Here is a 13,031-nt window from a genome sequence, read left to right on the forward strand (position 1 = left end):
AGGCTGCCAGCAAGATGTTGTGTGGGCAGAGGAGCCTGAGGCAGCTGCAGCCTTCCAGGACAGGGCCTCTCTTCATCCCTGCTTGTTGCCTGATGCTGTGCCTCTTCCACCTGGAGGCACCACTCAGGCCGTGGTAATGGGCAGTACTGACCATCTGTGGTCATAAATTAAGGTTTTGGGAGTAGTTCCTGGTTTAGCCTTATTTCTGCCAACCAACCCATGCTGAATTTTGTTTTCTTGCCTTTCAGTCCTTTCAAGGAAGCCAAGGACGAGCGTACCTCTTCAATTCAGTGTGAGTAGAACTCCATGCATGTCACCTTTGCACGTTTTTATGATGCATTTAAGAAAACTCTCCTAAGTAGTACAGAAGAGTTTTCTTGTAGAAAACCTCTGCCCAAGACTTGTGAGCCTGCTGAAAACAGTTGGAGAAAGGCAGGAAATAGCACTGATTCATATTTGATTTTACGTTCAAGTTTCAGATAAGCAGCTAGGAAAAGGTGTTCTTTTTCATCATCAGTTTGAGAAATCAGAGCTGAGATGTGACTCATCTCTTTCCAGAGAGGGAAGTTGGACAGAGAGTCAAGGCTCTGTAAATGCAGAGAATATGAAATACCTAAGTGCAGACTTGTTTTTAGAGCTGGCATAGAAGTTAACTGTGTTACCCAATAACTGAAAGTCGTTTTGATCAGACACTGCTGGGGTGTCTGTCAGAACTGCTTATTTTAGTGACATTTCCCAAATTCCCATTTGGGAAAGTAGAAGTACCATTCTGGCAGTTTGGAAACAAAAATCTTTCTCAAGTGCATCATTAGTGCAGTGTACTAGAATGTTATTAATCTTCTGCTCAAAACTTGTTAGAACATTCAGTCAAATAAAGATTCTCTTTTACCTTTTCATTCTGTTCTGGAACTGCATGAGACTTCTTTCAGGAACAGCCGTGGTACTCAGTATTCTGAATTTCCTGCTTGTCCTTTCAAACACTGCAGTACGCTCAGCTTCACAACAGTGTCTTGCTGTAGGAAGATGCACTAACAGGGAGCTTCTCTCCATTTTCTCCAGAGTTAATGTGGGTTGTGGCCCTGCAGAGGAGCGGGTGTTATTAACAGGATTACATGCGGTTGCAGACATTTACTGTGAAAACTGCAAAACCACACTGGGCTGGAAATATGTGAGTATCAGCATCATTTGTTTTTCCTGTGGATGTCTTTGCTGCAGCTCTTGCTGAAGGTTTGTGTGGTAGGACGTGGTCTGGTGGAAAGAACATCGACTCAGGAACCAGAAATGTGGATTTTGGTCTGTAGCCACATTGTTTTTCCTTTCTGCATTTCCATTTTCCCTCCTGTCTTTTGTTTATTCTCTCCATTCAGACCGTGAGCTCTTTGTGGCCGAAGGAAAGATGTGTTTCATCTTTCTAAGAATTTCTGGTGTGGGTTTGGTTTTGGTTGGGGGTCCCTCAGTGGCAATTGATATAAAATTCAGTCAGCCTTTGTGGTTTGCGTTGTCTGTTTTTCCAGACCGTCTCAGAATCACAGAGGGATCCACATATTGCTAATCCTGTGTCCTTCCCACTAGAAATGCTATTGAACATGAGTTGATCTGTTTGCTGTCTCTCGCGCTCCATAAATTCAATTACCTTCAAATAAAGGCTTATGCTATGTTCTAATTTCTGCTTCAGGAGGCACGCGGTATTCTTGTTTGTCAGAACATTTTGACCACTCTCTAAACAAAACATCTATTGCATCTGTGGCCTCTAGACAGAAGTATTCTTTAAAGTCAGTCAGATCCGTGCAGAAACACAGCGTGGATCTCACGAATGGAGAAGGACGCTAAGTGCATAAATTGAGTTTATTGTGAAACAAAATACAGAATTCCGTAAACACAGCAGTAAGCTCAGGTCTCTCCAGCAACAGAATTGCATCCTCTCAGATGCACGACACAGGTGTGCATGCAAACAGTGAGCCTGAGCTGGAGCTGAACTGCCTTTGAGGATGCAACCAGAATGCATAAGTGGAGCCTCTCCTGCTTAGAGATCCCATGCTTTGTTCATCCTACCTCTGTGTAGAACGGCTGCTTCCCAAGGTGCCACTCAGCTCCATTTCCAAGTGAGGCTGACCATAGCCCAGCTCACTCCCAGTGCAGTGTCTTTGCAGCAAGTTTCCCCAGAGTAGCTCTGGATTCCTAATGTTAATAAACCCTCAGAGTGCTCCTGAGAGGGTCAGATTTTATCAGTGATCATTCCTGAGGCATAGTTCAAGGAGCAGTTGCCATTAGCCTGCTTAAAGCTGCATGCTTACAAGGTGCTGGTTGTGCCTTTTCAGCGTGTGAAGACGACTAAAGTCAGGTTTAAGATCGTTCCAAATGTAATTTTTGCAGAACACCCTCAGGAGCTCCTGCAGTTTGACTGTCCTACCCAGCAGACAGATCTCCTTGCCATGCTGGGACCCAGACCAGCATTCCAGGTTCTGTCAGTGTGACCATAGCTTCAGGTATACTGATCTCATTCTTTCTTCTTCTTTTAGGAACACGCTTTTGAAAGCAGCCAGAAGTATAAAGAAGGCAAATACATCATTGAACTAGCTCACATGATCAAGGATAATGGCTGGGATTGAACGGAGGGAGCCCAGCCCTACCAGTGTGTAAGAGAATGCCATCCAACCGAACATTATATCCAAGAGTGAGAGAGTGACTGAACGCTTGGTTCCATGCATTTAGAGGCTCTGCAATCTGGGAGCATCTTCACACCCTTCTCCATCTTTATTGGTGACTGGCCTCTAAATTTCTGTCTCTCTGTCTCTTTGCTTTGTATCTGTTTGTGAGTTGACCCTGGCTGCTTCTCTCTCTGTTCTGGCGTTGGCTAAGAGAATGCACCGAATGCCCGACAGCCATTCCATGTTGACGAATGCTTACGTACGAACTGAAGTTGGCTCTGTGGTGGCATTTTTATCAGCAGGTCTCGGTGCAGGAGGAAGACCTGAGTTTTGGGTAGGAGAACGCGATAGGGGGTGGGGAGTGGGCCCAGAGGGAGGTCATTGGGAGTAAAACTGCACTTCTCCTTTAAGTCCTGGTTAACCAAGGCTTGAAACTGTCTGCTTGTCTAAATGGACAGAAAAATACCTCACGGCTGCATTCTCTCCGAAGCATAAAACTGCTGCTCCACTGGTGGAGCTTCAGTCTAAGCTGGCTGAGCACAAGACATAACCAGTTCTCCCTGCGAGTCGCAGATCTGTGTTTTGTTTGCTGTTTATGAACTTGTTGTCTAGGGGAGGGAGGGGAGATCTGAAGGCTGGAGAGATTCCCTGCCTCTCCTTTTTCTCTCTGTTTCAGGGTAGGTAGGCCAAACGTCCCAACAGAGCACAGCTGTGGGAGCATCCTCACAGCTGGAGAAACCAAATCCTGACACTTGAGCCCTTCAGAGAGAAGGAAAAAACCACTTAAGGCACAAGGAGGCTGGAGCTGAAGCTTAGAAGATACAACAGGAAAAAAAAAAACGAAGGCAGGTGCTAAGTAAGAAAGAGGAAATTATGTCAGAGAGGATGGGGACAAACTCAGTAACGTAGGGTACCCTTTGACTTCCTGTACTCTACTGGGTGTCCTTGGGGTTTTTTTTATCAAGCCTTCACGAGTAAAAGTAGGAAAGTGCTGTTAGAATATCTTTCAGTCCCACGCCCCAGCCATCAGCTCTGCTTTTGGAACCTTTCAGAGAAATGTTGTGAGAGGGGGGAAAGGAGGGAGCAGAGGAACCTGACAGTTTAGCAGTATTGCACAGGTGGATATTTCAAGCCATGAGCTATCCCCCAAACCTTCCCCCCTTTTCCCACTCCCTGAAGCCTACTGGAGGCACAGGGGAGACGAGAAGGAAAAAGGAAATTAAACTATCTTTCCTCTATCCCGAAATTGTGCTCTGGAGTTTAAGTGGGAGAGGTGGATGTGGTTATTGTAACTGCAAAGGATAAGTCCTTTGCTGTGAGGTTTTTCAGACTGATGAGTGTGGACCTTCCCGAGGTGATGGGTGGGGAAGGAGCACCATGTGCGAGCAGGGAGCTGCGATGGATGTAAAAGACAATGTGAAGTTTGCTCTGCAGCAGTCCAGCCACTGTCTGGTGCACGGCTCAAAGACTGTTGAACCGAATTAGTGTTATCTCTCTGAGTGAATTTTCTTTTTGTTTGTGGAATTCTTTCAAGTAGGTTAATCCACTGGGGGAAATCTTTCTTAATCCAGAAAGAAAGAGTATTGTGCAGGGGTTTGTAGCTCCTTATGAAACCGAAGCTTTGGAGCTGTAATCTCTTGTTGCTTGTCCCCACTCCGAGATCCCGTGAGCTGGGGACCAGAGTGGAGGGGCTGGCAACAAAATCATGTGCTGTTCATGAAGGAGATGTGAGCAGAGATGCTGCTTATGGGTTGGGGTAGGCTTTACGTGTTGGACCGAAGCCCCAGCCTGCTGGCCTGTCAGAGCAAAAGCTGCTTTTCTCTTGAACCACTATTTTGTGACAGCGCGTTGTTACACCTGGCAGGGGAAGGTGAGCTGAAGGCTGCTGGAATGGGTGGAATTGGCTCATTTTGTGGCTAGCCTGTTCAGAGATAGCTTCTGCCTTTACCCTTTCTGTTGTGGTTGTGTAGCGGTTGCTTCAGCTTTCATTTCTGATCATCTCTGCTTCCATCATCCACATTGCCTTAAGCGGTAAAAACCCAGATAAAATCACAAGCTCTGCAGTAGCCACCAGCTTGTTGGCACTGGCCTGGTCCCATTGTCCTGTCCTTTGGTTGTTGATCTGTGACAGTCGATTGGGTTTTGCCTAGTGGGAAGTAATTTGCATTCTTCAAAGAGCTCCTGGTCTCCCGCATGCACAGCCCTTGAAGTGCAGTTTGTACCTGGGAGGAGAAGTAAGGGATAACCCCAAGTTGTTAATATGAGGTTGAGAAAAATCCCGTGCGTGGGCTCACGGTTTTAAGTTGGTATCACCTCTAAATAAGATACCAGATACAAATGCTTTTATCCTTATATTTGGGACAAGAAAGGATGATGTTCCGTCAATCAGGCTGTTTTTAACCGTTCCCTGGGGTTACGCTTTTAATGGCAACCAGTCCAAGCCTGAATATGGCAAGATCTTAATCTGGTTTTAATTGGCTTTGTCTCGTCAGCATCCACAGATTTACATTGCCCAGAATGTGGCCTCATATCCCGATAGGAAAACATGAGTGTGTGCCCATGGGAGCCCACACCGTGCACAGAGTCACCCACAGGCTGCCCCATGGCTTGGAAAGCAGCGTGCTCAGCGTAACCAAAGTCTGCACCCTGTGCTGGGGTTATGGATAGCCCACAGAACTGCTCCCTGGAGAAGCATGGGCTGTAACGTGGGGCAGCCTCAGCCCTGTGAGCTGTGCTTCCATCATCCCACGCTGCCCCAAAGCTCAGCTTTCACCGAGTTCCAAATTCGTTGTGCTCGGGTGGATTATCTGCTGTGAGATCCCCCTCCCTGTAATAAATACCTGTAATAAATGGTAATATATACAAAGCAGGAAGAAAAAAAAAAAAAGAAATCATGTTATCTTGTGAAGTATACTTTTGTAAATAATATTTAATTTAAAAATAATAATAATAATATATTTGGTGCCGTTTTCTCAGAGCCCCTCCCTGCGAGCACTTTTCTCGTTGTTTATAAATGATCCCCATTCCTTCTGCATCAGTTGGGAAATACTTTGAGAGGGACACAAACACACACATGGATGTTTTTCTGCTGGGCAGCCCTGGATGCTGGGGATGTGGGGGTTTAGGGAGATTTGGGGGCTGGTGGTGGATGTGGGGGCTGCCCATGCAGTGCTGGGCAGGGATGCATATGGCTTGGATGCAGGACAGCTGATCAGCTGTGAGCTCAGCATCACCACTTGGAGGTTTGTAAGGAGCTGTTTTTAAACTGAAGGAAGTCTTTGGACACAGATCCCAGTTTTCTTTTGTTTCGTTTTGTTTTAATTTGTTTTTAAACCAGGCTGCTACACAATGAACTAGAGTGCAAGTTTACCTCTCAGGCAGCAGAGTTCGTTTCTTTGTTTTCCCTTCTGTCCCTGTGCCCCCCCTGCTCCCCACTCTCTGTTTTTATCTCGTTGGGTCTCTGATCCCAAAGCGGACCAACAGCGTGCACAGCTGGGCTGCATTGCTGAGCAAGGAGCTGTTTCCAGCACTGAACTGCTGCTGCACAGCTCTGATGCTGGCACACATCATTTAAGGACAGACAGGGGAAAAAAAAAAACAAAAAACAAAAAACCACAAAACCTACAGGTGAAACTTGTTGTTCTCGTGGTGAGGATTTTGTCTGTGTGCATTTTCCTGCCTGGTGTGTGAGCGTATGGACAGCACTGTGCTGGCTGGGAGGTGTGCTCTGCTCTGCTCTGCTCTGCTCTGTTCAGTGGGAAGGAGCTCCCAGCAGGGCCAGGCCTTGGGGGCTGAGCACTCAGAAACAATGATGTTACACATAGAGGCTGAAGAATCCTGTTTAAAAGAGGGGGGAAAAAAAAAAAAAAAAAAGAAATCATAGCGAATTCAAAAAAGAAATCGACGTATTTAATGCAAGCAGAATGGCACTGTGTGTGGTACAATCACAAAGAAGCTGTTCTCATAGCTATGAACTGTATTTATCCTTTGTTTTGTTCTTGTAAGGAAATGGGAATGCTTTCCCCGCTGACAAAACTAAAGGACAGTGTTTCCAATACCAGCCTGTCTATTGATGCTCTCGTGTTTACAAATTGTGTATACTTTTATTTCTTTGATCTTATTTTAATTTTATTTTTTGTCGTATTCTTTCAGGTCATTTGCTTCAGTAATAAATGCGATTGTTTGTTTTCAAGTAATTGGTTTCCACCTTTTCATGTATTTGTACATTGTATATAGTTCTTCAGTATTAGAGGGAGCCGTATTGTTTGTCATATTTACAATATGTGTTGGTGCTCATTTGAGAAAATAAAATTTTCAAGTACTAAAGCTGTTGTTCTGTCTTGCTGTGTCCATCTCCTCCTACACTGCAATTCTTAAAGGCTGAGGGCAGCAGAAGCTGGCTGTGGAGCACATGGTGCATTTAACTCAGAAATAGTCCAGCTTTGCACTCCTTGCTGTGCCATCAGTGCTAGGCTCCAAAACCCCTTCAGCACTGCATGAAGGCTGTGCTCACAGAGCAGTGTCCCACCATCTGGGGAGCAGCTCATGCTTCAGCAATGGGAATGCAGGCTGAGGGTGTGCTGTGGAGCATCCCCTATGGATGGCAGGGCAGCTGCTCCATCCTGCACGTGCTGTAACACCTTTCTGAGCTGTTTCTTGCAGCTGCCAGTGCTCCCAGTGTCCATCTGATCCCTGGGACCTGATCCACGCTGCCTACCCATCTGAAACCCCAGCGAAGCACCAGTCAGGTTGGGAGCAGCACTTTATTTCAGGTGTTTCCAATGAGCTGCTGCAGGCACTGTCCCCGTGCCCTGACCCTGTGGCTGGCAGCTCACTGGGATTCTGGAACTGGCCAGGTAAGCTGGGGGATCTGGTTGGGTCAATGCCCCCAAACACAGCAGCACCTACAAACAGATGTGGTCACAAGGATGGCAGCGTTTCCGAAATACGAGGCCATACCTCTGGGCTCTTCATAGCAGACTGTGGAAGTGGCCATAGGCGTGTTTTTTGCACCCTGGTCAAGACAAGCATTTCCTTCATTAACAGAGAGCTCACCACATCCCATTGCCCAGTGGGTGCACACATGGCAGGGCAGACCAAGGCTGAAATCCTGGGGTTGCTGTGACCTTTCCGTGCAGCCGGAGGACGGCTATAACGGGAAACGCGGCTCAGCGCGGGCAGCCCCCGTCACAGCCACAATGATTTCTGGAGAAGACAATCGCAGAGCTATAAATACTGCAGTGCTATGGCCTTTCATCCCGGGGCAAGAGCAATCGGACACCCAGGGCAGCTGAAGCCGGACTGCAGGGTGACCAGAATGTCCCTGTCCCCATTCCTGCGGGGACGCGGGTGATGCTGTGCTTCCCTGCCATCCCTTCTCTCTCTGTCCTTGATACTCTGTGTCCCTTCATGACATCCAGGCTGTGTGTCCTTTCTCCCAAGCCCTACATTGGAAAAATGCCACCTTTCAGCCAGCACAGGAGGATTCCTTTTTGCCTCGTGGCACAGGTTTGGGGCAGCGCTCTGCTGGTGGCACCAGGAGACTTGGCTGCACTCACTGCACATCAGAAATAGCTTTAAGCTTTGCTCCCTCTGAAACTTCACATAAAATCCCCATGATTTCTGCACAAAACCCCACGGGGAGACCTCCCAGCCCCGCTGCTCATGGCTCAGCCCTGGGCAGGAGCTGCTCCTCACTTTTTTCTCCATGCATGGAAATGTTGGTGTAGGTGCAGTGAAAGGTTGGGAAAAAAAAAATAAAAGTTCTTCCCCAGGGGCTCAGCCTCACCTCATGGAAACATAAAGAATTTCTGTGCAACATTTTGGACGCTTTTCAGAAATAACAGAGAAGTATAGGAGCGTGCTTTTATATAGCTCTGCTTCCTCGTCAGGCTCTGGTGGTGTTTTTTTTTCCACTCGGATGAAGGTTGTCCCAGAATGGTGTTATTTTTGCAGAGGTTCCAGGACAGGGGCTGAGATCTGGGTGCCCCAAGGGCTGCAATGTGGGGGTCCTGGCTGTGCCCACATCATGCAGAGTTGAACATGGGATGCTCCATGCGTGCATTCCCTGTGGCTGTCACACACACCTCGCCAGCTCATCATAAATCACTGCAGGTCTTTCTCCACCAGGCAGGGTGTGAAGGTGAAACCAACCTCATGCACCAATGCCCAGTGGGGATGAGCACCCACACCCACAGTGCTGCTGTTGCTGCAGGCAGCGGGGCCATTAGCAGGGCAGTGATAGCATCATTCATTCAGTGCCACCTCTTTAGTCACAGCCACATCACACCCAGCATTCCCATATGTGACCACTCGCATGTCCCATCCCATCCTATCCCATCCCATCCCATCCTATCCCATCCCATCCTATCCCAACCTATCCCATCCCATCCTATCCTATCCCATCCCATCCCATCCCAACCTATCCCATCCCATCCTATCCCACCCCATCCCATCCCACCCCATCCCATCCTATCCCATCCCATCCCATCCCAACCTATCCCATCCCATCCTATCCCACCCCATCCCATCCCACCCCATCCCATCCTATCCCATCCCATCCCATCCCATCCTATCCCATCCCATCCTATCCCAACCTATCCCATCCCATCCTATCCTATCCCATCCCATCCCATCCCAACCTATCCCATCCCATCCTATCCTATCCCATCCCATCCCATCCTATCCCACCCCATCCCATCCCACCCCATCCCATCCCATCCCATCCCACCCCATCCCATCCCACCCCATCCCATCCCATCCCATCCCATCCCATCTCATGCTCCTTGGTGTCCTAAAGCCAGGAGCTACCAGCACACACAGGCACAGCACGACCTCCTCGCAGCTGCAGCATCCCCAGCCCTGCTGTGCACAGCCTATGCTGAGCTGCTGTTCCCCCTGTGCCCATCCCTGCCCTGCTGCTGCCCTCCCCAAACACCCCATGCCCCCACATCGCAATAAGAAAAATCCAGGGACAGGGTAATGTTCAAACCTGGGGAAACAAACATTGCTGGCGAGGCTGATGGAGGGGAGCGTTTGGTTTGGATTAGCAAGAAAAGCTATTTTGAATTCAAGTCTGGAAACGTTGGAGCTAATCCCAGGTGAAAGCTGATTAAGGGCTGGATGGTGGGAGCAGATCCCGCTGTGTCTGTGGCTGTGCTGGGGGAGCTGGGGCTGTGGGGTCAATGAATGGGCAGCACACAGCCAGCACAGCCCTGTGGTTCCCAATGGGGTCCCAGCACTGGCACTGAGCGCAGTGAGCACGTCTGTTCTGTGTGCATCCAAAAATATTAAGGTTTTGGCCACTGCTTTCAGGGTCCTGTAAATGAGTTCTGTGGGGCTTGTGCCCTGCATGGGCAGCACTGCTAAGCAGTGTTATCTGCAGGCCTGCCTGCTCTCAGCTTTTTACATCTTTTTCTCCATCTCACCCTCGCGAAGCATCCACAGAAGCACGGTGTACCAGCAGCCCTTTGGCCGAGCCCTGCGGCTTCCCCAGGCAGCACAGTTTGTGCATCGCAGCTGGAAAACCACAGCACTTCCTACAGGTATCAGTGCTGCATTCTTTCCTGCATGGCTCTGCACTGCCAGCACTACTTCTCCAGCTGCATAAACAGCAGGCAGCGCTTTGGCACACGGCGTCCGGGGTAAACACGACCTCGTTTCCCTTCCAGAAAAATATTTACTTGCCTCTCTGGGCTCTCTCAAATTGAAAACACGTTCAGAGCAGGCTTGGATGGAATGGCTTAGAATGGGTTTTTCAGCTTTTCTCCCCCAAACATCGCTGCAGGGAACCTTGGGGCAAAACAGGGCTTCTTACAGCCCCGGCTCTGGAGGCTCTCAGCACAAAGCACTGCTGAGTTCAGGCTGTGCAAACAGCCCATGTGCCATCAAAGCCCCGGGCGAGCTCTGCATGCAAATCCTACATGCATATATTTGCATATATCCGAATGCAGTTGGTGAGGTGGCAGTGCTGCCTCTGTTCAGTGGTGCCCGACCACCTCCTGTAGCCACACAAAGGGCACCGCACTGCCGTTCCCCTCGTATTTACACCCTGCAGAAAATCAGCCTTCCCTCTTTGCTGGAAAGCAGCATTCTGCAGTTGCTGTGCAGCACTTTGGGAAGCACCGAGGGTAAATTCAACCCCACTCACATTCAGCTGTGCTCCGTACTGTGAAGCCTATGCTTAGGATATATCCATTCTTGGACTCTTTGGAAGCCTACAGCCTGAGCAGCTCTCTCTGATCCCTCATTTTCTTTTCCAGGGCATTGGAGCAGTGCTGCTCAGGCTGTGCCCAAAGCACAATGCTGGGGACGTGCGGGCTGAGCCGTGCCCATGCAGCCACGTCACTATTTCTGTCCGGATTAGAGGGAAATTAAAATTAATCCTCAGAGTTCAGGGAGATCTCTGGGGCTTAGCATTTTTTTTTTTGTTCTGATCACTCATTATTTTTAGCAGCTGCTTTTTATTTTTAGCAGCTCATAAGCGCTGCCAGTCCTCATGCTTCCCAGCCCTGAGCAATCAGCTCCTTCCCTTCCACTGCACATTAGCACAGTGCTCTTCTTGAGTTCCTTCTGCAGTGTTGCATCCCTCCTTCTCCTACTTGGAGAGGAAAACCCTTTCTGTGATCCCCTGTCCGTGTGCTGCTGCATCCCTGCAAACCCAGGGTCTATTTGGAGGTGGCTGCAGCCGCTGTGCTGCTCCAGGCAGCAGTGAGGATTGATTTCTTGATTACAGTCTAACACGTGCTGGTATAATTAAGGAAATCTTCCTGCTTTGGAAAGTCATTAGGAGGCAGTTAATTGGGATGGGGCTGGAGGAGATGCGTGGTATCTCCAAAGAGCTGAAGCCCTGTGAGCCCTGAAGAGGCCAGGAGGGAAGCAGAGACATTCGTTGGGTTTGGTTTCACATTTTGCATCTTTCCTCCTTTTTCTTTTTTTTGCCCATTATTACATACTCCAAGGTAGTCTGTGTGTCCCTACACAGCATGTCCTCCTGCAGCCCCAGTACTGCTCATGTTTTTAGGCTCCTGCTCACTCCCCAGTGCTTTTCTGTGGATGCTTCCCATCCAATACGTGGTGCTCCATCCTGTGGTTCACCCCTGGGTGCTGGCTATGGGATGCCCCTGGTGCTGGCTATGGGATGCCCCTGGTGCTGGCTATGGGATGCCCCTGGTGCTGGCTATGGGATGCTCCTGGTGCTGGTTATGGGATGCTCCTGGTGCTGGCTGTAGGATGCCCCTGGTGCTGCCTATGGGATGCTCCTGGTGCTGGCTATGGGATGCCCCTGGTGCTGCCTATGGGATGCTCCTGGTGCTGGTTATGGGATGCCCCTGGTGCTGGCTATGGGATGCTCCTGGTGCTGGCTATGGGATGCCCCTGGTGCTGGCTATGGGATGCCCCTGGTGCTGGCTATGGGATGCCCCTGGTGCTGGCTATGGGATGCTCCTGGTGCTGGCTATGGGATGCCCCTGGTGCTGGCTATGGGATGCTCCTGGTGCTGGTTATGGGATGCCCCTGGTGCTGGCTAGGGGATGCTCCTGGTGCTGGTTGTGGGATGCTCCTGGTGCTGGCTATGGGATGCCCCTGGTGCTGGCTATGGGATGCCCCTGGTGCTGGCTATGGGATGCTCCTGGTGCTGGCTATGGGATGCTCCTTCCTGCCTTGGCAAAGGTAGAATTCAACTCACAGCCCAGCAGCTCCCCATGGTTTGTTCTCTTTGGTTTTATTTGCAAAATGTTCATTGCACAGTAAATGGCAGCTCTGCCAAGTAGGTGGGATGAGAGGATCGACTCACGGTCGGATGAGGGAAACATATTTTGAGGCAGAAAGAATTAATTAGGGAAAAATCCATCAGCGTGCGCTGGTGTGAGTTGTTAACACAGGGAGCAGACGTGTCTGATGGGCTTCTCATAAGAGAACTGTTACAGAGAGACGAAATTTCACTCTCCCAGATGCGAGGTGCACCAGGCTGTGCTTTTTCAATGGGCAGTGAGGGTCAGAATGGGAAGTGATGGCAGCTGGGGCCATCACCCTACATCATCTACAGACCCATTCCAGAACTCCCTTAGCTCCTACGTACGTATGTGTGAAGCAGAGTGCACAGCATCAGCCATCACTGGGTCCATCTGTTTCAGACACAGCCGCTGTTCTGCTGCCGAAGCCATTAAACCTCTGGCGAAGCTATAAAGGCACAGTGAGTCATTTTTTTTCAGCATCTCAGGAAATCCTCCACTTTGGATGAGATCAGAAGAAGCCATTAGCGAGGAGGGATGAGGATTCATCTCCAAACAAAGGCAGATACAGGGTAATTGCAGTTCTATAGACACAGCATCACTTAAAGAATTCAACGGTGCACTCAGCATCTGGGGAAGCATCCAAACTTTG

At 49.3% G+C, this 13,031-nt stretch overlaps 1 protein-coding gene across 4 annotated transcripts in view; it reads left to right on the plus strand.

Annotated features, from left to right (window-relative positions):
* Window positions 1–6,525, plus strand: part of YPEL2 (yippee like 2) — a 30,032-nt gene extending 23,507 nt beyond the window's left edge. For all 4 annotated transcript variants that reach the window (XM_031591537.2, XM_090122277.1, XM_090122278.1 and 1 more), the window contains 3 exons: window positions 249–292; window positions 1,060–1,168; window positions 2,520–6,525. In XM_031591537.2, the coding sequence (XP_031447397.1) occupies window positions 249–292; window positions 1,060–1,168; window positions 2,520–2,609 (243 nt within the window). In that variant the 3' untranslated portion in view covers window positions 2,610–6,525. The remainder of the gene's footprint in view (window positions 1–248; window positions 293–1,059; window positions 1,169–2,519) is intronic.
* The last annotated feature ends 6,506 nt before the right edge of the window (window positions 6,526–13,031 follow it).

Source organism: Phasianus colchicus, chromosome 21, assembly GCF_987193195.1.
Source record: "Phasianus colchicus chromosome 21, bPhaCol1.hap1.1, whole genome shotgun sequence".
Taxonomy (NCBI): Eukaryota; Metazoa; Chordata; class Aves; order Galliformes; family Phasianidae; genus Phasianus; species Phasianus colchicus.